The 26,196-nt window shown below is 30.2% G+C and overlaps 1 protein-coding gene across 1 annotated transcript in view; it reads left to right on the top strand.

Annotated features, from left to right (window-relative positions):
* LOC147072310 (uncharacterized) overlaps window positions 1-26,196 on the top strand; it is a 621,588-nt gene that overhangs the window by 409,197 nt on the left and 186,195 nt on the right. The window contains exon 5 of the mRNA XM_085947307.1: window positions 897-994. Within this exon, the coding sequence (XP_085803433.1) occupies window positions 897-994 (98 nt within the window). The remainder of the gene's footprint in view (window positions 1-896; window positions 995-26,196) is intronic.

Here is a 26,196-nt window from a genome sequence, read left to right as displayed (position 1 = left end):
AAATGGTATCGATCCTTATTTGAAATTTCTAGTTATATTACTCTGATAAACTACGTTTTTTTGAATGTATTACCTATGATAAGTTTGGTATTGTGTATTATGTTTACACTATTGAAACTTGGACATTTAAAGTCTAAAAACTATAATTAAATTTAAATTAATTTTTGAGAAACTGGTTACTCACGTAAGACTTTTATAAAATAATGTAGTGCGTTTTCTAGTCGGTATTCCACTTATTTCCTCTGATGCATTCGTCTTCGGTGGCAGATTCATATTACCGTCACGGGGCGTTTGCGCTTGTCACATTTCTTCTGATCGCTGTTATGTTATGACGGAAGCTGCACAACACGGCTGGGTTGTCTCCGCTTATGACGCGTGACAAATCTGTGACAAACCCCCTCACACAAAATAAATCTTAACTTCAGCTTATTTCATGGAATTCATTTCATTTCTTTATTTACTTGCCTGAGTAATCAAAAAATATATCAAATCACTATTGTTATATTATTAGGTATGTAGGTATGAAATCGTTCAAAAGCAGAACCGTCACATTGCAGTTTTTCGATTTCGATTTTTAATTATTGCGTATCTATCTACCAATTATATTATTAATCTTATGTTAACTTCACTTAAACTACATATTGGTTATGAATACGGAAAAGAGAGATAAGTCTGGAAAAAACTGAACAATTAGTTAGATATGCCAAATTAAACATCATGCAAATATACAGATAAAAAGTCGTCCAAAAGTGAATCTTCTTTAATTTTCCTGAAAGTACTAGTTTTAGGCTTAACTCTCTTTTTCTTTCCCACATATTTATTATCTGCTTACTAAACCATAATGATAGTTATTCTGACGAATACTAATAATCATGATATTATTCTCCTTTTCTCAGGTATCAAGTGTTCCTTCAAGTGAGGCAAGATGTGGTTCGTGGACGCCTTCCTGTTCCACCTGATCTTGCACCTCAGCTGGCTGCCTATGTCCTCCAATGTAAGTGCTTTTATTTTATTATATAACTACACTTAATTTAGATCTATGTATCTACTACTGGCGTTTTATAGAAAGTCTCGAAATCAATAAAGTCATCGTATGACCTCCAATATAAGTGCTTTTTTTTAAATATGTTGTTATATTTGATCGCATGTATGAATTTGTTTGGTAGATTTTGATATTAAAGGGTTTAAATTAATTTTATTACGTACATCAATTTATTAGGTATTAGTTTTATAGTTAATATATGTGATTTCATCATGTTATCCTTGATAAACGTCACAGTAAAGGTTAATCCCAAAGTTTAGCAGTATTCTAGTATTTCAGATTCCGGAATTGCAAACCTTAATACATTTTTAATATACTTACAGATTGTCATAAGTATTATTCTCATTTCTTGAGTATTCTTACGTTCATACTCAATAATTTTAAAATTGTAAAGACGACCAAAAACTTCAATGCATAAATTGCACTCTTACAAACCCGCAATATATATAATAAACTGGTACATATTATTTATAAGTGTCCTTGTGTTAATACGAAATTAGTTTTTTTTTTAATATGAAATACTAAGCATAAATAAATACTCAGAGACATGTCATATTCATCTCTCGAGCATGCTTCAAAATTTAAAAATTGTCAACAAGACTAAAATATAAGTAACTCTTTGGTAAGCAATATGAATTTATCTCTTTGCTTGAAATTCGTATTCAAATAATATGAAAAATGCAAACAATTTTCCGCGAGCTTCCGAGCGACGGAGGCGCGGGGGCGAGTTTTGCATTAAATTGACGACACGCTGTTCCGAACTTATTAAGATGTATAATAAAACTGCCTGCATTATTTTTGACGTAAAATAAATAAATATTTTTAGTATCTAGGTAGGTACCTATTTACTCTTGATTTTGTAGTGTGTATTCTGATATGAGCTATCAGACTATAAGAAAATCGATATCGTAATATGTCAAAATATTCCAAACAAAACAAGATTTTAATGGCTACTTGCCGTATAAAGGTCAAAAATTAAGTATTTAGGGTTTCATTGGGAACCAAATCTGAAAAATCTGTATGGTATGTCATTGTGATACATTGTCTTTTCTAGCGTCTATCACGTGAAACTTCCGTTGTTATATCACATTTTCAAACTAATTTTAGACACTGCCATACACACATAATACACACACTCTTAGAATGGACACGTAATAAGAATAATTAAAAAACCTGAACATGAATTGGTAATATGCGCCCTTATTTTACAATATACTTAGGTATAATTATTTTTTCAACTTAATATAAAAGTATGTCGCAATATATAAACGGACACGTTAGCAGAATATAATAACAACCAAGTAAAGACATAAACTCGAATTTCTATACGCCCTTACTGCAAATTGGCTATATTCATTTAAGTTTTCAACTGTTTTCGAAATAATGAAATGTGTGTAAGCAGATCCAGATGTAGATACATCGGCAGAGTCGTTTATTTTTTTATATTTAATATCCATTGATACCTACTACGTAAATAATTTGGTTCAATAAACTTCAGTGAAACCAAGATTATTTTTCTCTCGTCGTCGGCTAAGTAAACGTACGTATATTATCATTACCTACATGAGTTTTATTCTCGCTATCAATATTTACCGAATGCAATTTTTATAGCCTCAATAAACACGTTTTCATTTTATGCGAAGTGTTTCTATATTTTATGGCTTTATCCATCGCCCAATAATATTGCAGGTGTGATAATCAAGGTCTCGAAATACCTGTGAGATTCTTGCGGACTGATGCGTTGTGAAAAAATGGCCACGGTTCGAGCATTCGCGATTATGCCTACCGCCAGTGGTTTTCAATGTGTTTCTTTTCACGGTGCTTTAAAGAAATATAATATATAGGTACACATATTATGTTCTGAGCAGCTAGTTGAAAAATTTCACTTCACAACCGGATTATTCTCTACGCCAATTTATGCTCGGCAATCTTTTTAATATTAATTTTCCGCCGTTCAAAGTATTTACGAAAATAAAGGACAACGATATGGGATTTTTAAAGAAAATTAAGTACTAGAAAATTAAGTAATTAAGTACTCAGTGCCAAAATAAAGGACAAAGGAGAACGGAAACTTTATACCTAGATACTAAATGAGCCGTCATTATCATTATTATTGCATGAAGAACAACAACCGCCGAAATATACGAATCTATCATTGTATTCGTGCATCTGCACAACATGTTAAATTACGACTATCTGGACATAGTTTGAATACCACTGCTTACGCCGAATGACTGTCGAGTAAGTAATTGGTGAACATTATAGTATTTCAGTAGCGTGGAATATTAAAAATCATTATTATAATGATATTATTTATATATGAGTACCTATTGCAACAGATGTGTTAGTCGGCTCGCACATTGGAACTCGTCTCGCCTAAAAACGCATCGAATACGTCGATGTGACGTCATCGTCATTTAACGAAACAACATAACACGTGTTGCCAAATGAAGCTTCGCAGATCGATCGAATGCAACTGTTTCGTCTGAAAAAAACATCTGGCTGTTGCATTCGACATGTTGCATCCTTCTCGGGCTCCGAGTCGGTGGGTCGAAGTCACAAAGAAACACATGCGAATTGGTCATTCCTATACCGGCTCGCCGATCGCCGCATTGAAATATCAATACGTTTCGAAGGCTACGCGCGACTGTCGGTAGATAGATGTGCGAGGTTGTGTCATGCAACACTGGCCGCCTGTTCTCGGAAGCTTTGATTTATGGCGGTAAGGCACACGAGGCGATTTGTGATGTGCGAGCCGGCTAAGCCGTTACTGTTATATCTACTGTGAAAATAAATAAATGTGTGTTGTATGCGATACAATATTGTAAATCCTGCTAAATCATTTTTTTTTATAATATAACACTAATTATTTTCCATTTATTTCATAAATATTATGATATACCTAATTAAATATTAAAACGATCTAAATCTTTCTATTGAAATTTGTACATCTTGGTATCCTTTCTAAGCAGTCAAACCACTTCAGCGTAATATGTCTCCCGACCCTCCATTTCTTCCCAGTCCATTAAAGTGGTTTATTTTCTTTTAACAATGCTTTCAACCTTGAGACACGGCGTTGCTTATGTGTCGTCAGTATGAGTCTGACAGAAGTTTTCTTATATCAGTATAACAGTATTTCCAATACTGGTCTATAGATTTAATGCAGTTATTGTTTTAAACTGATATTAAAGCCGTATTTCGTTTTATATGATAACCGTTGTTAACTTTAATAGTGTACTTACACTAAAGTGTGCATTTATCAACACGCGTATTACCTGCTTACACGTTAAACATAATTTTCACCTAACTTTCTTTTAGAGTTCACAATTATTAGCTCATTATTTCGGGAAAGTGGCAATATTTTATTATCAGTATTTGTGATTATAAATAATTGCTTTTTTAAATAATATTTTTTTATGTTTGTTTAATATTTATTATTTTTTAAAACTCTCAACTTGCAAATCCTCCTTATTACGCTTTGAATAATAATTATTTTTAGTCACGTTCTATTTTTCAAATAATTGTGTTTGTGTGTTTACAAATTAGAATATTTTAGATGAAAATTAAGTGAAACATAATTCAATGGATTAAACCATTCTCAATTCCAGAATCAATAAATCGTGTGGTATCCCGAATCCCGGAATCATAGGATTGCAAACCTAAGTGAAGTACCTATCTGTGCTACAAAATATGTCTTAAATATTTAATTCTTTCTCCAATTCACAAGACTTTGGTAACTGTAGCTTAAAATGTCTTATATTAACAGTAAATAATTGCTAGGTAAATACAAAACTGCCATTCATTTAGCTGCAAGACAATAGAATCTGAATAGTGAGTATCTGTGAGATTTTTTTAAAAGACTGGTTTTAATTGTTTTAATCACAGTTGTTTAAATTAACTAGGTGATTATTTAAATTCATATAAAAAGTTCACCGGTCAATTAACTTAGTACTTAATGTGTCTTCATTTGGAAACGGAGTTAAATAAATAGACCCATTAACGGTTGTAAATCTACTGTCACATGAATGGTACCTACGCAAAAAATAATTTTCTCTATATAAAATTTCATTTACATTTACTTCTATGTTAATTGATAAAATAATTCAGATGAAACCCACTTATTAATGTATGTTGCTTTATAAAAATCACGTGTACCGAGCATATCCTTCTTATTGGAGAAGACTCCCACAACTGTCATGTAATAGATGCTGCATTTTTAAAGGTGATTATGTTTCACCAGTCATTTTTCAGGGATGAATAATTGTGTCGATATTCTGGTAGTTATCATTTACATGGTATATGCATCTAATAATAAATGTTAAGTATATTAAAAGATATTAAATTAAACACACTTATACCCACCCATTGTCTTTTCATTGTATTTAAAAATGAACCCAGAACCACTTTTTCACTATTAAGTATATACAACAACACATGTGATAAAGTAGCCGTCACTTTTTATTTTGCATTGCCATTAATAATGAAATAATATTATTAAGATGTTAACCCACTTTCTCTTAGACTACGTCACTGCATCACTGTCGCTTGTGTAATTACCGCATAATTTTAAGTCCTTATAGCCTCTAATAACAGCTGATTTTATCGCCTGCCATGTCGGTCATAAGGATGATCAACTTATATTATTACCTACAGCGATAAGATAAAATTAAAACTTATGGAGTCGTATGATCCTTAGAATAATAATGATTATCGTAAATAAATATTGCCGTGGGATTTATTGGAGTTTGTCTATGCTCTATGAGTAATCACCCGGTCATTTTCCCTTGTTGTTAATGTTTATGAAAAGATTATTAAGGTTGACTGCCCAAGCTATTTTGCATACCATTTGCTCAGGTGAAGGGTGTGTGTAGACTGTAGACCAACACTAGCACTTACTAGTGCAGCGGTGGTGGCGGTGGCATATGCGAAAAATCGGTTGTCACTTAATAATATAAGTGAGGTAATTATGGAAAACGAGTTCCTACATTTCATCTCGGTTGAACCGCAAAATGTTTGAATTTTTAAAAGATACCGAAACCAATTTATGTTTAACAGGACGGTATGTTATTTGCAAATAAAACATGTCGGAATCCTGAATGAAATGAATCTGGAAGGAAAACCGATATTTAAAAGAGTAATTGAATGAGTAAAGCTGAATAAAGCTTCCGACTCTGATTCTTGATGGGAAAATTTTTATTTCGGGAAAACCGATCCAGCACCTACAGCAATGGAAATCTACAAAAGAATCTCTCGGAAAAAAAACTGGAAGAATTGTTTTTGCAATCTCTTTGACACGCCACCGATTATTTTTAATATATTTTATGTTTGTGGTAACTAAACTTAAATAGGTTTGCCATCGCTGTAATAAACCAAAACATAATAATATTATAAACGATATCAGAATCCCTCAGTACCAAAATACCGAAGACTACGATTTAAACGTCATTTTCTCCACAGGTTTAAATGTCGCAAACCTACCAAGATATGATTGATAGAAGACAAATTATGATAAAATAATTAATATTTTAATTCTTTTGTGAGATATTATATATAAATAGGATTTACGTATCTATATAGGAGGTTGCACAGAAGTAGGACAACATGGTATGGAGAGGTGCATGCTGGGCATAACGTGAAAGGACAAAAAGAGGAATGAGTGCACAATGAAGCAGACAAGGGTTTGCGATGTAATAGAGTTCATTAAAAGCCTCAAATGGAGATGGGCTGGACACATAGATAGAAGAAGAGACAATCGTTGGACAAATTTAGTCATCCAGTGGTATCCAAGAGGTAAAAAACGTCCGCAAGGTAGACCTAGAGGCCGCTGGATCGATGAAATAATAAAGTTCTGAGAAAGTACGTGGCAACGCAATGCACAGGACCGAGATAAGTAGAAGCAGCTTGAAGAGACCTTCATCCAACAGTGGATAGATTTAAGCTGATTATGATGATAATGATAGGAGGTTGCATTACAGTAAAATAGTTAATAATACATATAAAACTACTAGTAATTTAACCGCCTCTCTGTGTATTTTTACATTAAAAAAATAAGTGCTATTTATTTACGATAAGATAATTGAAACAGATAAACAAAAATAAACTAGTCAAAATGACATGGACGTAGGTTAAAAATTAAACTACATACTTCATGTATAAATAAAAGAATCGATCAATCATTACGTAGTTACTTTTTTCAATGTATGGAGTATTTCTTTAATTAAATAAATATCACTCACTATATCTATATAGGATACAATAATATTATATTATCTGCGTTCTTCGGGTAAAACAACATTTACAAGTAGATTGTTTTATCATTTTATGTAGAGTATATTCTTCATAACTTTGCACTCCAGCTCTAGAATGAAAATGATGTATTATATTCTAAAAATATTGTTTTTACATATAATATTTATTTATTTTTTTATTTATTTATTACTAGATATTATGTTAATACAAGTGAATATCATTTGATCTAATTTGATGCGAGGTTATCAGGCAAAGAGGCATATCAGTGTAGTAAAACGTGCAAAAAAGTGCAAAGATATAAAACGTATATTCTAATTAACATTTTTTTCTATTATACTTTTGGTAAAAAGATCGCAAGCCTACGGTCCATTTTAAGCTTTAACAAACGTTATAAAATTCTGCATAAGCATAAGTGCAATACAATAAAATTTTACATTGAAGATAAAATATTGACTACTGTTACATCACGCTATTATTTCTCAATAAGGTTTCATTTATTTAGTTTTATTTATTAGGTACATTTAAAAGTTACTTATTTTTTCGTTCAAGTGTTTTCCAATTCTGGTGATATATTTTCAAACCAAGTTAACCCAAACTAAGACACAAACTATCTACTAACTACTTACTTTTCCCTCCACCACCCGCCACGTCTCCACACCCGTTATGCAGGCGTATACCGTGGCGTAACGAACGATAGGCGCTGTTCAAATTTGTGCCGAAAGTGTTCCAGGAGCAACTTCCCAAGGCATTGGTTGGCGTGCACTAGAGTGTGCGTGATCCCTACTTCCATATATTGTATTACGGTCAATTCTCGATGAGAAAAGACCTTCTCGCTCGCCGTATAATGCCGCAAACTTTTTAAAAGCTGAGAAATTTTCCCTCGTAGATACCAAATCGCAATGGCCGACCGGTCCAACTGAGGGTCGGACCGACTTGAGAAGCTCTTCCCTTTCAACCGACATATGGGGACACTCCCAGAGGATGTAATCGGCATAACTACTAACTACTAACAATATAATACCGGTGTAACTACTAGCAATATATTATTTTATTCTTTATAATTACATACCGTTAATGTATATATTATGTTTAGACATTTTTTGCGTGCTTGCTAAAATATTCAACAAATTATACGAAATAATAATCAAGAATAAAATAAAGGGTCTAAGTCATAGCCCACTGCCATTTATTTATAAGGATTAAGTAAATTAATTGTGTTCCTTTATAGTGGTGCAAAACAGTGTCTCATCGTTATTGTTTTCGTCGAGTATGGTTCTATTTTTTTTTTTAATTAAAATTTTTATTATATTTTTAAACAAAAGAATTAATGGCATACAAGAGAGTAATTTCAATTGGACTGCTACACCTCGTTCTCGTTGAAACGAAAAAAGGCAACGAAAAAGTTTTTCTTTCCTTTAATATCAGAAATTTATGATATTTCATGGCATAAAATTTTATAAAGCAATAATATACAGTTAAAAATAATTGATTCAGAACCGCGCCATTTTATAGCGCTCTTGTTAGGTAATAATAAAACGCTTAGCTTTTTATTAACGCTTTAGGCTGTTAAATGGTTATTTGTTTTATTCAGATTCATAAAAATTGTTTTTTTTTCTTACCTATTGATGAAATATTAATATATCTACAAAATATACCAATCCAACGTTTTTTTCTATCGTGTTGTCTTTTATATCCCTCGTATAATTAGTATAACTCTGACCTTTTCATGAGATTTAACGTTTAGTCAGTGATAATTCATGATATTTTTTTATAAAATTTATTTATGACACATAAAAAGGTTATACCTTGGTACGTCATATTTTTCATTCACATAATAAACTTTACCACCTGTCAACAAATCAGAATTCAGTTAACAATACAATGAAATGATGTAACAATATATAAAAAAAAAAACATACAAAAATTTAATTATAAAGAAATTATTAAAACACACAGCTATAAGATGAAAATAATGATATTGCTTGATTGCGAAGTTTCACTATCTCCCCAATGAATACCGAATACCTTAGACATGAGTATTGAATCTATATTTATACGCAAGATAGTTTTCACACACATATTGTGTTTCATCACACAACAGCTATATATCTTCTTTAAAACCAACTTTATCCGATCAATCTACAATCTTGTATGTACTCTATTAGTATAGCAATTAATTAATTAGAGTCATTTTACCGTAAACTATACAGGAATTTACTGTCAGGCATATTAATCTCGTTATCTTTCGCAACGGAATTCGACGCCTGTTTAAAAATAGTAAGCAAAGGTAAAAGATATCTCAAAAATAAAAAGGGAAAAAACACGAATTGCAACAAATGTTACGTTAGATAAAAATTCATGCATTTACATAATACTTATTACAGTTTGAAATCCATGATGTAGGTATACACTAAACTGACTAAATGACATCTGCTTGGAGATGACAAATAACTATTGATATTTTTACCAATGTTTGATAGGATAGCATCATTGATACTTTATTAAAATAGGTACCAAATATTGTTATTTATTTAGGTAAATATATAATATTTGTGTCTACTTACATTTTGTACTGCAGTATCAGTGTGTCTTTGTATGGACGAATTTAGAAAAAGACAGATTTTGTGCCCAAGGTATCATGTCTTTCAGAGCCAATTCTCCCAATATTCAATATACTCATAACAAAAACCTGAAAATTATAAAACCAAAAACCAAATAATCACATTAGTTGATTGAAAAATCTTAAATTACGTTTTCTACGTACGTATTTTTTACATTAAATTTATAATGCACATATTAGCTTGTGCAGGTACAATAAAGTTGTATGAAACAAAACAATTACAATCGAATGTCAAAACAATTACAATGGAATGTCAAAACAATAATATATTTGAATTCGGAAAATATACTACCATAAACATATTGCCCAGATTAGTTAATTTGTCTCTGGAATCATAACTCTAATTTAAATTTTTTATCGTGGACATAGTGCTCGTGTGTTTGTATTGTTTAGATACAGATCTATACAATATATTCAAAAATGGAACACAGCATACTTATACAATTTAACCTGGTGATAATGATTTTACTCTTCGTATACATATGCATATGATAGAATAAATTTCTACTTCGATTTATCATTGGCGGAAATAGCGATATGAAATTATTATTGAAATTAGATTATTCTCATTTTGTAGTGATTGAATGCATTCAGACAATGATTTATGCACGATGGTAGAATTTACTATTAATTTATCGCACTATTTAAAGCTTCCGGGCGTCCATGGAAATCAGGTTATAGCTAAATTAACGCATTTAGAACAAACTTTCTTTTGATTAGTAAAATATCGATAAAATGAGTTGTCAACTAAAAGTATCCATGAGTAATATTTTGTAAATTGAAAACCACAAATTTTACAATTTCGTGTTCAACTAAATTCCATTTAGGTCTCCAAATATTAATTTATCAATTTTACTAAGTAGTCCGACCGAGTACCTACATAATATTATGCAATCAGTTGCAACTAAATATGTTAATAATAATGAAACACAAATTTCTCTGGTTTTATTGTTGATATAACTACCCAATATTCATACACAATTGTATGTCACGACTCACAAGTTCTTTTTATAAATAAAACATGTGCCATAGAAACGCCATGCACTGATTTACATAATACGAGAACGCAAAGCCAAAGTAGATAATAGGATTTTTGGTACTGTTCGGTTATCAGGAATGCAGCGGAAAACACATTTTGAAAATAGCCGATAAACTGGATTATTTGTTAGGTTAACCTAACCAAACCTAACCTAACCTAACCCTACCCAACCTAACCTAACCTAAACTAACCCAAACTAACAAATAATCCAGTATATCGGGTATTTTCAAAATGTGTTTTCCGCTGTATTCCTGATAACCGAACAGTACCGGATTTTTTAATAAGTGAAAGATTTGAAGTTAAAAATCACAGTGGTTAGAACCCCCAATTTTTGTTGTGAAATAAATAATGAAGTTAGGTTCCGTTTCCATTTTTATCTCTGGTTAAAATATATGAATTGAGTAGGTATCAGCATTATATTGAAATCAAAATAAACGTCTAGCGCCCCTAGGTAGAAAGTCCATTTTTTTAGACGTCGGTCGCGGGCTCGAATCCCATATGTTTGTTTTGACAAACAAACACGAATTGTTTTTTTTTTCAATGTGAGTTTAGATCTAGCTAGAGCATAATATTTTGGCTATAATATTATAGTTTATTTTAACTGAGACATTCTAAGACAGAATACTATATCTTGGCTGTAACTGCAATACCGCGAATGAACCATTTTTGACACACATCTTTTTTACTAAGTTGGTTTTACTTGATTCCATACACATATAAATACGTATGGAAACCAAACCCACGTAGGTACCTAATTAATAGCGTAGTTTTTGTTTCTCCATACTATGGTTTATCTCGCGGTATTGTTTATAAGCGGTTTTTATACAAGTACTATTCCTAATTTATATGTTGTACATATAGAGATTTATGCAGATAACAAGAAAAGTATTGGTAAATTCTGAAATGTACAACAATCATGGCGACGAACAAAATAAAGCAAAGAAATAAATAAAAACTTGTTTTGTTATTATAAATTATATTTCAAGTCATTTTGAATCTACACCCTTTTCTGAATCTAACACATTAATATTATGTCGTTATCATTAAAGAAATTCTTTTAGCAAATAGATGAGTAAGTAGTAGGTATAATGTATTTTTATTTGAATATGTATTTCTATCGCTTGAATCTTAGTGGGTTACCAGACACCCACAGGCATTACGCTATCAGAAGCTGGACACACCTCATAAATCCAAAACCACAACATAACTTATTGTTTATTTGAATGCAATAATTCATTTTTAATTTAGTCAGCTGTCCGTTTATTTTTTTATTCCATTATTTCAATCAAGTTGAGTTAATATCATATTATCGTATGTATAATTAAAAAGATTTGTGCAATCAGGTATAATTAAAAATTGAACAAAAAATGACAACCAATATGCATTACATTTCACGTTCTGGATTTTTTATTTAATTTTATTAGTGCAAAAAGTAATATGCAACTGGCTTACATGCATTATAATTAGTAATCCGTATCTAATATAATCTGTCACTGAATCAGTTATCCAAAATACAAGATACGTGCATAATTACGGTGACTATGCATTTAAAATTCTAGAGTACAATAATTTTACTTTATTTAGAGTTTTGTCATTTATCTGTATTTCAATTATTTTGTGATTTAAAGTTTATAAATGCAGTTTTAGAATAGTTCAATAGTCACAGTCACACTTCGATTACCGTAAATTTGAGCTGTGTTGAGAAACTTGTACGTATGCAGTTCGTCGTATCACACTTTGCCGTGAAATGTTATATCGGAAATGTATGGCCATATTATATTAAAAACCGTCCAACCTCTTTGGGTCGTATAGTACTGACATAAAATTCATTTCTAAATAAAACAAGGTTCTTATCGGTTTAAACTTTACAGGAAGCCAGCATCAAACAAATTTAAAAAATAGCCGATATAAGTATTGGATTATTTGTTAGGTTATGTTAGATTAGGTTAAGTAAGGTTAGGTTAGGTGCCACGGTACCAAATGTTTTACGTACAAACTACATGTAACCAATTTAAGCACATAATCACTTAAACATCCATTCACAAATTATTCTACTGTAGAGAAAATCGCAAGGATTATAAATATTCGGATTTAGTCGAGTTGGTTTTTATGCTTTATGTACCTCCAAAAAGAAAAGTTATTTTAACAAAGTTTTGGAGAAATGATGTCCTTTCTATAATAAATCAGCAATGGATCAACTGATTATAATATGTAGGTATCACAATTAGTCCTAACCATTTATCATACAACATTTAAATGTGCATACCCGTTTAATTTTTATAAAGAACGACCTGTCAAGTTTTATATTCATTTGAGTGTCTTTACTTTAAAAATATGTTCCGAGCATCCCCTCCGCCCCTACCTTTAAATATGTCCATTGTGTTTTGTTGAGAAAAAATGGTTACCGTATATATAATTATTATTTTTTATGAAACAAGTTTAAAATTAAGTTATTAATATGTCAAATACACACATTATCGTTTGTTAAAAAAGGTGTCCACATAACGGAAACATGATTGACTTTTACAATTATGTCGGGTGATAATAATTATTATAATTTTGATGTTTGACTCACTTACCTACATTTAATTTAATATTTGAATTATTAAACGAGTGCAGATTGAGTGGCTACTTACTTTAATGCCAAAAATTGTATAAATTAAAAAATCCAAATGTATAAAATCAAGAAAAAAAATACATAATCAGTTCTATGAAAAAATACAGATTGTCAGATAATATCTAAATTTAAATTGTTACGTAGGTATTATTAAATAACTATTCCGATTTCTGCTTTCTTAAAATATTCGTTACTATTCAGTGATTAACAGATAAATGACTGTAAATTCTTAAAAATGTCCAATTTTATTCAAATACATTATAATATTGATGGAATAAGATTAATTATGTTATGTATTTATTTAAAAAAAAAACTACAATTTATAGGTATTACCTGGATACATAACAATTTGATTAAATTAATAATGACCAGAACCGGTTTCGTTCTCTCAGGAGGACATTGACAGCAATTATTTTTATACATAAGCTTTTTCATCCGAGGAAACGTCTCCAAATATATTTTGGTATGCAGTATTAATTACAATTATTATTATATTCAAAATATACAACTTCTTAATCTTAACTCCATTATGACAGTTATTATTTTATTCGAATAGTAGAAAAAAGTACTATTGAATTAATATTGATTCATAATGTTTGTCATACTTTATATTTTTCATCGTACCTAATTACTCATCTGTATTTTGTTTGGCTTCTATTTGAAAAATACATACATTTTAGATATATTTTTAGTATTTTGTAAATATTATATGAATGTAGGTCATGTTCTATTGAACGAAATATATTATAGCGTTATAAATAATATATATTTTCATTCGTAGTGAAAGTTTCAAGAGATGTCTTGAATAAATAGCTAAAGCCAAAATCTCGATAAATTATTTTGCTCTACTCTAAAAATATTCCTTTTGCAAACACGTTCCCTATACAAACTAGAGATACTTTGAAACCCTCTCATTTCAAATACCTTATTGATCCATTTTTTTCTAGTAATATATATCCACGAAATGTATCTTAATTTCAAAGAAAATACTGATTATCTTTGATGGTAATATATGGTATAACGAATATCTACACTGTAGGATACTTTTAATTTCGGAATTTAGATTTATTTTACCAGAATTATAATTGCCATAAAATGTTGTAATATTTAATTTTGAGTTTTATTCTAACCATTTAAATAAGAAATCATTTATAAAAAATTCAGCAAGCCAATGTAAGAATATTATAGTGATCGGTTATGTTAAATGTTAAAATGCTTCCAGATTTCAGACCGGTTGTTTAACATGTTTTGATTAAATTGAATTATTTAATTTTAAATTTTAATAAATTAATAAGCAAATTTTGAAATAGTACTGTGAATATTGCGAATCAATCGTTATTAATTTTTTTTAAATAATATTGATTTGTTTTCCTCTTCCAACATAATAAAAAGTATTCAAAAAATACGCAAAGACTTGATAGTTTTAGCAAATAATCGATGATATACTTAATTGTTTTGAGTATTAAAATTTTTGATAGTTTTAAGATATATCCGCATTTGAAATTATTAATCCAAGACAAATTATATTATACTTATCGAACATATAATTTTCATCATTAAAAATCCTTTTTACTAAAAAGCTATGTGCATCATACTTAATTTCGACGAATTTAACGAGTAGTATCTACTTACATTAAATGCTTATCAAATTGCGTTAATAATGTTGGCTATCAATTTTTGTATATTAAATGAATATAGATATTATCAATTAAATGCCTCCAGCGATTCAAGTCTCGTCGGGTGTCCTATTTTTTTCTTCTAAAAAGGAATATTTTCTAGTGAGTGTTTTCAATTTTCAAATTATGCATGTTCAATATATAGAATTTTACATTCTCAATTTCTGTGAACTATTCGTTGAATAAAAGAAATAATTTATTATATTATACTTATGTTTGAATTTTATTGATCATAACGTAAAGTAAAATTTATTTTGTATCTATAACCTATGTTCATAAAATATTATTTTTTATATTTGTCATCTGTACGATAAATAATCATAAGATCATAAGATAAACATTTAATAATTGTAACTTATTTTCACCATTTTTAATTGACAGGATTAGAATTAAAAATATTATTACTTTTTTTTTAATTGATAACTATTTCAGTAGTCACTCCATTACCAAGTTACAAGAATAAACAATTTCGATAAAATATTTTTTTCAAACTCTTCTTCGTGTTCAGTTTATAAAATTATATATAAGCATAAACAAATAATTTACTCTAGTGATCTATACTCTATATAATGGCATTATAAATCTAAATACATGTGTACTAAAAAGATGTTCTGAAATATTGTATATATAAGTAGTGTTCTACGAGTATTATAAGATTTTTTCGTCTCATTATTCTTAGGCATAATATATACTTCGAAGTACAAAATGAGTAAGGTTTATTTATACATGTAGTGGAGTCAATAACAGTGTATTAAAATCCGCAATAGCCTTCGCACTAGTGATTTAGGTGTATTTTATTTTATTTTTGTGAAGAAAAAGATCTATATTAAATTTGTATTCCTATTATAGTTGAACTCTTAGAGTAGAAAGAAACGTGTAATTACATACTTTTACGTTATACATAAATATAAATAAATCTTTTAGATAAAACATATAACTTACTAAATTTATTAATATCAGAAGCTCATAAATTATTAACTATTCTCATATTTCTTTTAATATCTAGCAGATTTTGAAAACAATTTATAGTTGCTACGAGCTCTGTGTAATTATTAACGTTCACAAAAAAATCTTTACCAATTGCTCTCCGGATTTGTAATACACTACTGGATGAATTATTACATGTCGTTTGATATATGTTATTACGTGATTATATAATATTCTATATAATTTTCATTGATATCAAACATTAAAAAATTGCCCAATTATCAATTCGCATGAAAAAATAAACCAATGCAAAATTATAGCTTGTGGCTTGTAATAATGTAGTGCTCTGTTCAGAATTACTTTAATATAGTAGGTACCTAGTAGAATATTTTTAAAACATCTAATTAATATATATATAATGTATATCGGTGGCGAAAGGTGGAGGTAGGCTGTTAAGATCCGATATAAATAGTGCACATGAAACTTTGTCAGTCAAACGTATTTACATTCGACTACGATAATGTTTGTTAGTTTTTTTTTTTTTTATTTAATCAAACCCTGCCACGAAAATTTTTTCTGGGTTATGGTATGGTATAGGCAGGGCATGAATTGTAAAAAAACTAACACCATCCGTAATGTGTATTTTTAATTTAACGAAAATAAATGGATATGACTGAAAAGGTGAGCACTATTTTTGTCGGATCGCCCATAGTATACCTAAACTATTATGGTTTGGTTTAGGCAGGATTTAATTGAATTTTGAAAACTAACAAGCACAATCTGCAAATTGTATTCTTATTTCAATGAAAACACGTATCCATCACTGAGAAAGTGTAGTGTGCACTATTTATGTCGAATCTTAACAGCCTACCTCCACCCCTCACCACTGAAGTATACATATGTATATACAATACGCATTTTTAAATAATAAAAATAATTACAAATAATAGAAAGAAACCGGACAGTGTGAAAGTAAAATATAATATGTGAACATTGTTACGATAAAGCAAGAAAGTGGTAAGTATCGGCAAAAGAAGAAAACATAATGACTAAAATAATATTCAATAATCAGTATTAATTAGATTTTGTATATAAAATGTATATTTGTATATGTAGCATTATGCCAGTATTCCTGAGCTAGTCTTAATTGCAAACAAGACCGATCAAAAATTTCTTTGGAGATGGAGCGTTTAACGGAAGCGACTGAGTTTTTCAGTGAGTTAATAAAATAGTTGATTATAATGGTTATACGAGAATTGGATAAATCAGTTACGCGGAAAATTGAAAACACCTGAGCTGACGATAAAATTTTACCTGTCAAATTGTAATCATCAAAATAAGAGTATTCCCATATATACCTAGTTGAATAGTTTATGCTACACAACTGTTAAAAACAGTCTGTATTCACTGTTATTAGTACATTGAAATAAATCTATGAAAGTTAACCCTTTTTACTAGATTGGTTATAAATAATATATTATGTTGTTGCCAAATGGTAGGTATGCCACTGAATAATAATTGTATTATATAAACCTAATAATTCAATAGTTAATACAACACCCACGTAAAAGACAGTGATCTTAATTGGATTATTTATAGTGTACTATTGTATAGTGATTGTGGAATTGAATAGATATCCCATATCTCACGCGCCTATTCAAGACCAACCAGTTTCGTATAAAAGGGTATCTCCCTTTATTACGTTTGACGTTATCTTTCGAATTATCCAAAGACATTTAATTGTAATTTGCATTAGTTTCTATTAATGCTGTCAATTCATTCTGCTACTGTACAGAATTAATTTAATCAAAATATCAGAGGCTTGTTCAACACTCCTGTAATAATTCGTACAATAATATTTTAATATAAATAATAATATAAAATTTAATAATATGTTTATTTTGATTTAACATATAAATTAAATTCTTCTCGGTTGAGGCAGTAAGAATGACATTCGTGTCTTAAATTATTCCGTCGGTTCAGCGTTGTCAACTTAGCGATTTTGTCAGATCAAGCATATTTAACAGACATCTATCTATCTAGATTCTAGCTGGTGAAATACGCCTCTGGCGTATGGCGTTAAATGTAGTGTTTTCCGACTACGAAAACAGCTTTAAATTTCTTATTAAAAAGCTAGAATATTATACCAATTTCCTTGAAAATCAACATACTGACCTCTTTTACTTATAATATTTTACCAAAATATAGTCAATTTAGTGTAACATACAATAATAGTATTGACTAAATTTCGTACTTGATTGTTTTTTGATTGTATGAATTATTTCTTCTTGATTACCTATTGTCTGTTCTCACAAAAAATGTTAAAAATATGACTTATTTTTAAAAATTAATGCATTATTTTATTTATAAGAAAATTTAGCATTTTCTCCTGCCAATTAGCATATTTTTCTCCGTAATTCGTGACACTTTTCGATTTTTTCAACTGGAAGAAACTCTTTCTCGTCAGTTCCTTCAACCTGTCCAAATACCGTAAGTTTCTCTAGATTGTCATTCTCCTTTCGCGCTATGTGGTCAAAAATTTGAGAATCTGGCCCAGGAAAACCGCGAAGATTTTAACTTACTTGTGATATACTCATTATTCGTCCGTGTGTCCGTGCAAGAAATTCTCTACTTCCATCTTCATAATTGCAATATTATTACAAATGAGTATAGTCTCAGTATTTCTCTTTCTCTCATCGTCGAAAGTCTCAGAGGCAAATATACAAATATATGTGATATTATATTTCTTATTATTATTTACTTATATTATTCTATACGTATTTTAGTATCTTTGGTAAAATTATTATGCATGCCAATCAATGTGCACGCCTTCAATTACCAAATATATTTCAACTAATTACCTATATTTATATGTAAATCACATTTTTAAATGACTTTCAAACAATAATGATAATATGCCAATACGGTAACCCCATAGAAGTGCAGTGCCAGAGTACACACATATATTATATATCACAAGTAAGTTATGTGTGCGGATTCGAATTCCATAAAAATTATATGTTGTTTTCACATGAATTTGATCCAAATCAAGGAACCAATGACTAACAATAATTATTCATAGTAAAAATGAATTGTCATCTCCGCTCTTTGATGCATTAATACTCTGTTAAAATGACAATCTACCCTTTTAATAATGAATTTAATAATATACTTATTTTCATACTTCCTCTGCCTGTTTTTATTAATACATTATTTATATTTCGTTGTTTTATATAAAATCGTAATCGTTACTCCAAAATAAATAAAATGGAAACAAAAATCCTTGTAAAAATAATGTAAAATATCTTTGTATCTTACCAGTGGCTCATCTATATCTGATATATTTATATTGATGGATTCTTAAACATTAAAATATAAAATAAACCATTTTTTTCATTCAACGAATAATTACCAATATTTGAAAATGTAACATTCTATGTTGAATATACATATTTTGAAAACTCCTCAGATGTATATAATATCTAATAATATATACCCACTAGATTTTTTTTGAAGGGACTTGAACCTGTAACCACTGAATTCGCGCAATTATTGCGAGTATGTTATACTTAAATGAAAATTTGTAGTAATTCGGGCGTCGCTTAGTAATTGGTGCAATTGTTAATTATACCTTAATTTGAAACACAAAAAACCGATAATCAACATTGAGCCAATTTGATAAGCATTCCATGTAAGAACTACTAGTTAAATTCGTCGTACTTAAGTAGGATGCCCGTAGCTTATTTGGTAAAGCATATTAGCGAGAATTCGGGCTTCGTATTCAAAAAATAAATATATATCTGACGTGTTTTTAAATTATATATATCCAATAAAAATATATAATTATCTCATTACTAATTATATACTATCATATTGAATAGGTATTGCAAATTTTTAAAAGATTAATTTTGATGAAAAGAGGAGATACACTCTCAATTATTTTGCTATAAAACAAATATGCCATCTATAAATTTATTATTTTATTACATTTCACCCAACACAATATAAAACGCCTCCGTACCGGTTGTTATGATTTAAATCCAACAATTTATCTCCATTTACACCTAACACTAATAAATACGATAAAATTGATAGCATTGAAAACCATTATTGCATCTATAACTATATCTTGGCTATTAAACCAATACAATCGCTTTAGCAACAAAAAAAATGTTTGCGTCCGTTTGATTTATGCCTTGATATTTTGGCTCAATGTCAGATTAAAGATTTAACAGTATTTATCTAAAACGCTAATAGCTTTATGCTAATTCAATAAGGAAATACAAATAAATTATTACGCTCAGTTAAATTACAACAAGACTGTTAATTTCAGTTGCAAATCTTTCACATATAATATATTCATATATTATTTAATACGTCAGTTAGGTGCATAGATTTTTTGCTGGGTAATTAAATTAAATTTAGATCGTACACATTTGATATACAAAAATAATCAAAAGTGCCGACGTAGATTTTTTTTAAATTGTATAAGTATATTAATATGTAATGTTATTGCCACTGAATTGTTTTTAATGCAGAATCATCTATACATGTCTAATATGCTGTGTACAGATAGTACAAGGTTATAAAATAATTGATATATCATTTATTTTCCGACCATCTCTGATCCTAATACGATCATATGGGCCTCCACAGAGTGGAGGGTTGTATTAACAGTTTTTGTTTTTACGAGAAATGGATGTCAGCCACTTGCTCAACCTATCCTCTGATTAATACACAAATTGGAAAACAATATGTGTAGGTACTTTCCAGACCCAGGATTCAAACCTGGGACCCACGACGCTATAGGCCGACGCTCAAACCGCGCGGCCATCATGGGGTTATAACCGAGTATAAATTAATTTTAATTTTAAACTCTAATGGTATTTCGTAGTTTCGTATGTGTAACAATTTAGATAATAAGAAATTAAATATTTCATAAAAAAAATCATAATAATATGACAATATAATTGGAGTTATACAACTGAATAACTATAATATAAATATCAAATATATAACAATATATAGTACAAGTTCTTACGATTTTACATAATATCTATCAAATCATTACAACCTAACACGTAATACATCAACGGACCCCTAGTTATAATTATTCGCGTGCGTAGTTTATATAGAGTAATTAGTAATAATTATAATCATATATTGTATAGACTCTATTTAATATAGTTATAAAATTAATCTAGCTAGTTTAAATGACTATTAATTTAATCGGGCAAATTAATATATTATTTTATTGCGCCCAAAACTTTAATATTAATGCTTTGATGTTTCAAATGAGTCGCAATGACATATATCTTACTACACATTAAAATAGTTAATACTGGATAATAAAAATAGTGGATGTATGAGGACTGTATGGCAACGAAGTGAGCTGATCACTAAACAAAACTTTCATCATAGTAAAGAAGATTACAAGGGAAATTTATTTTATAAAATGGTTATGATAATTCTCTGTCATATAAATTATTTCAGAAATCAATACCTTCAGTGTGACTGAGTTTAAATTTAAATTACTATGATTCCCTTGGCTTCCGACATAGCAAACCTGCATTGCGTAGGTTATTCTTGTAGGAACGCTACCAAATGAGGCTACGATGCTGGAACTCGTGCGGTTCTATTGACATGTCACGTGAAGCGACTCTTCATAATCATATCCGTCACCAAGGATTGACGTATCGTCATGATCATGGTCGTATCAGTGTATCCACAAAATTAACTTTAATTAGTTAATTTACTAGTGTTAGTGTTTTGTTTGTTGCTTCTTAAGTTATCCATTTTCAATAGTATTGTTATAGAAAGGCAACAAGTTGTCAAAATCTTCAACTATATTCTCGATATAGAATTTATAACATAGTTACTTGCGATATGTATTATCTTCTCTTTAGCCTCAATATATGCTGGTTTTATTTAGCCTAGCCTAAGGCTGTTCGTACTTACCCACGCATTAGATCGCGTGATAACTTTTAAGGGAGGAAAATAAATTGAAAATTTATGTTAACGTCTCTCGTCTCCCGGCTCGTTGCAAAACAAAGGCATTTCATGAAGTTAATATTGAATATTATAACTGAGAGACCTTTCCAGGAAATAGACAATCATTTGATTCCGCTACAGTAGGCTTTCAGTATTTCAAAGGATATACATATTTATACTCACATAATATTTCAGGATTATTGAATTTTTGGGGAAACTCGAGCTTTGTTTTTGTGAAAGTTTAACATTGGTATACATAAGCATACTGTTATTAAACATTAAAATATAATCGTTTCTAAATATTCAGTTAATTAATATTATCGTAATGTTTCATTTAATTTTATATAGAAAATATTTAATGTTATGTTATAAGCAACTAATCCAAGACGTGTAGAAGCAAAAAATATGTGCAAACGTTACCTTTATAATATTATGTACCTACGAAAATAAAGCCGAATGAAATGACTAACAATTAAATTAGCATGTATTTCGCATTGTATACTCGTTATTGCAATATTTAACATTTATTATTTTTAATATTAAAGTCAGTATTGAAACATAAAGTATTTCGTTTTAGAAATAATAATTAATAATCACAAAAGTACGTAGTAGCCAAGTACCTATCAATAATATTTATTTTTTTGTTATTTATGAACTGTACAGTCCATGCTGTAGATACCTATATTATTGTTAATTTTTTCCTAATAAGCATACAAACTACAGCCTAGAATCTCTAGCGATTATTGTATAAGTAAGATAAAAAAAATGGTATTACTTCGTCAACTACATACAACAATGACATTAATATGGACGAATCATCTGGAAAAGAAAATGACACTCACTTTATTGTCGGGTCTGCCGAATGGCATAATCTGTTCTAACGCCATTACAATAAAGGTGATATTACTATAAATTCCTGATGTTTTTTGTTGGGTCTGCCGAATGGCTCGGTTCGAACGGGTTCGCTCAAATGTACATTGACATTAGAAACACTGCTCTAACACCATTACAATAAAGGTCATATTGCTATAAATTCCCGGTGCGTGATATCGCATAATGGAAATTGTGTGACGTCTACCTATACATGCGAATGCGCGAATTTACTTGCTAGCTACTGTATTGAGTGCGTCGTCCATTGATAATGTCATTGACATACAATAAAGTAAAAAACGAATTACTATTATTGCTCCAAAATGGAGAAAAGGGCATTCAGAGTGGATATTATATTAACAGTTTTTTTACGAGGAATGTCCTTGCAATGAATCAAATATACATTTAAAAAAAACAACAACATATAATATATCCCGGATATATTATCAACCCCGTCACCCACAGTTTTATAGTCGACTAATTAATACAATAGGTAGTAAAATCTCTTTTCGTGCAATATTTCTTGACCGTTACTCTAGTAACATATTAAATTTAGATTTTAAAAATGTTATAAATTTATCATCTCATTGTACGTATATAATTAATCCAATGTGGATCTCGTTCGCTTCCTTTAAAAGACATTGTTTTGTCTCATACTGTGAAAATTGTGTTTTTTTTAAATTCCAGATGCGAGATTTGAATCCTATCGTTTCAAAATAATTCTTTAAATTGATTATGTTAATATGATTTGACCTTTTAAATAATTTAATTTAAATAAAAATACATTCGTAAAACAAGTGCTTAACCACTAACCGTTGAAATGTATTTCCGCCTTCGATATACATGAAATTATCAATTATCATAGTAGATACTCCTACGCGCATTTTTTTTTTAATAAACTTGTGTTGTAGAACGCAGATACAAAGTCATACACATCATGTTTTATCCTATAAAAATACTTTTAACGCATTCCGCAATCTTAGACAAGTTTTGTTTCCTTCTAGTTCAATGTTTCGAGTTGAGATATTATATTTTATTCATGTGTTGGAAGATTTACAACATTCTGTTTCTTTTTTCTCCTTTCAGTCTATTTTTGTATTGTTAGCGGAAAATGTGATAAGTACATATACAGCGCCGCGCCGGCTCGCAGCATTGTCGAGTGTTGTAACTATGAAATATTGTCTGATGAAGATAACCCCATTGGCCGGCCATTAGATCAGGAATAATAAACCGTATAAACCCGTTGAATAATTTAACTTTTTCAAAGTTTTATAAAGTTGACAGAATAATCGTAAAATTGGCATACCAAAAAAATGACTTGCGTCGTTTTTCTCTTATCATTTTTTTGTCCATACAAGTCGCTCCGCTGACCGCTACATAAGTACAGTCGAACTTGGTTAGTACGAGGAAGATGGGACCGACATAATTTGCTCGTTATAAGCGTTACTCGTTATTGATAGAATAGGTATTTTTAAATGAGTGGTCACATAACACAAAAAGTCGAAAATAAAAAATCTGATAACCGTCGTAAAAATCAAAAATCCCCGAAACAAGCATGGCATTCATAAACTACAAAAGAAATTGTTTGTTGTACCTACTGACTTCACAAACCTTGGATTGTTCACTAATTTCAACAATTTTGTCGGTGAAAACACCAATTAGGTAGGTACTTAGATGGTCACATAACACAAAAAGTCGAAAATAAAAAATCTGATAACCGTCGTAAAAATCAAAAATCCCCGAAACAAGCATGGCATTCATAAACTACAAAAGAAGTTGTTTGTTGTACCTACTGACTTCACAAACCTTGGATTGTTCACTAATTTCAACAATTTTGTCGGTGAAAACACCAATTAGGTAGGTACTTAGATACTTAACTGGTGTCATAAACGTAATGCGAACCCGGCGGGATCCTGCCCGATCGGATTTTATTGCTTAGTGTCGAAATGTTTTTAAACGATTGACACATTACGCACATCGCAACTCGCCTTGTGTGCCTGACAGCCATAAATCAAAGACTTCTGAGACTGCCGGCGAATGTTGTATGCTACAACTCGCACATCTGCCTAGCGGCAAACGTCAAACGTGAAAAAGGAGAAGTCTCTCGTCTGCCATTTTTATTGTGTTGATTGTATGAACAAACGTCAAACGCTCACCGCGATGAGCGAGCAATGACAGTGTAGACAGAGACAGAAACAGAAATGGCCGATGGCCGCAAGCTGTGCGCTTGCGCGGAGGCGACATTCCCGAGATCGACATGCACGCTTTGGCCATTGCAACTAGACGAATGTCGCAGGGTCGCAGAGTTGCAGTTGCATCGGCCAATCTGCGAAGGTCCATTTGATAACGTTTGTTTCTTGGTTTACGATGACGTCACATCGACGAATTCGTCGTAAGACGCATGCGGCGAGTTCTGATGTGCGAGCCCTCTAACAGTTTTAAGAAATTTTTTGACCATATTTTAGCTCGGTATATCCGATAAGTTGCTCGTTATAACAGTGAATAAATGTATAGAGAAAATCATAAATCAAAATGTCAACGAATGTTTCCTCGTTACATCCGAGATCTCCTGTATCCGTGATCGTAATAACCGAGCTCGACTGTATATGAAAAAGTAATATCACCATGTAAATTCATCTCGCCATGTTTCCGTGGTAGAAAAATGAACTCCTTAGTTCCACCTAAGCGTTCAATCATGGTTTATAAAAGTGCATCATTACAATCACATCTGGTTTTTCGTAATATTCTTAACGGGCAGGCCGATCACGTGAAAAATTATCCTGTTAAACTGACTAAATGCACTCACCTCTAATTGAAATAATTATACCATTAATTAGATACAATATTTTATTTTCAAACGTCTAATCTCATTAAAAGAAACACTATTGGTATTAATAAAATAAGGTTTATTTCAATCATTTCCAATTACAAATAATGAGGTTATTTTTTACTACAGAAGTTTTCATAACGAATACAATACGTAGACATATTGTAAAGATATACAAAATTGTTTATTATTAGTAGGTACTCCTTTTTGTTGTGATTGTGTACGGTTTCTTTGAAAACAGTTTTTGTTTTGAGAGGTAAAATAATAAATCTATATTATTATTCCTTGAAAATGTGTGTATATATTTTCCCTTGGCATGTTTGTAGAAGTATGAAGTA

This window comes from Rhyacophila brunnea, unplaced genomic scaffold, assembly GCF_057557595.1.
Source record: "Rhyacophila brunnea isolate RB1 unplaced genomic scaffold, BYU_Rbru_1.0 scaffold_2, whole genome shotgun sequence".
Classification (NCBI taxonomy): domain Eukaryota; kingdom Metazoa; phylum Arthropoda; class Insecta; order Trichoptera; family Rhyacophilidae; genus Rhyacophila; species Rhyacophila brunnea.
This window is presented reverse-complemented; position numbering and strand designations above follow the sequence as displayed.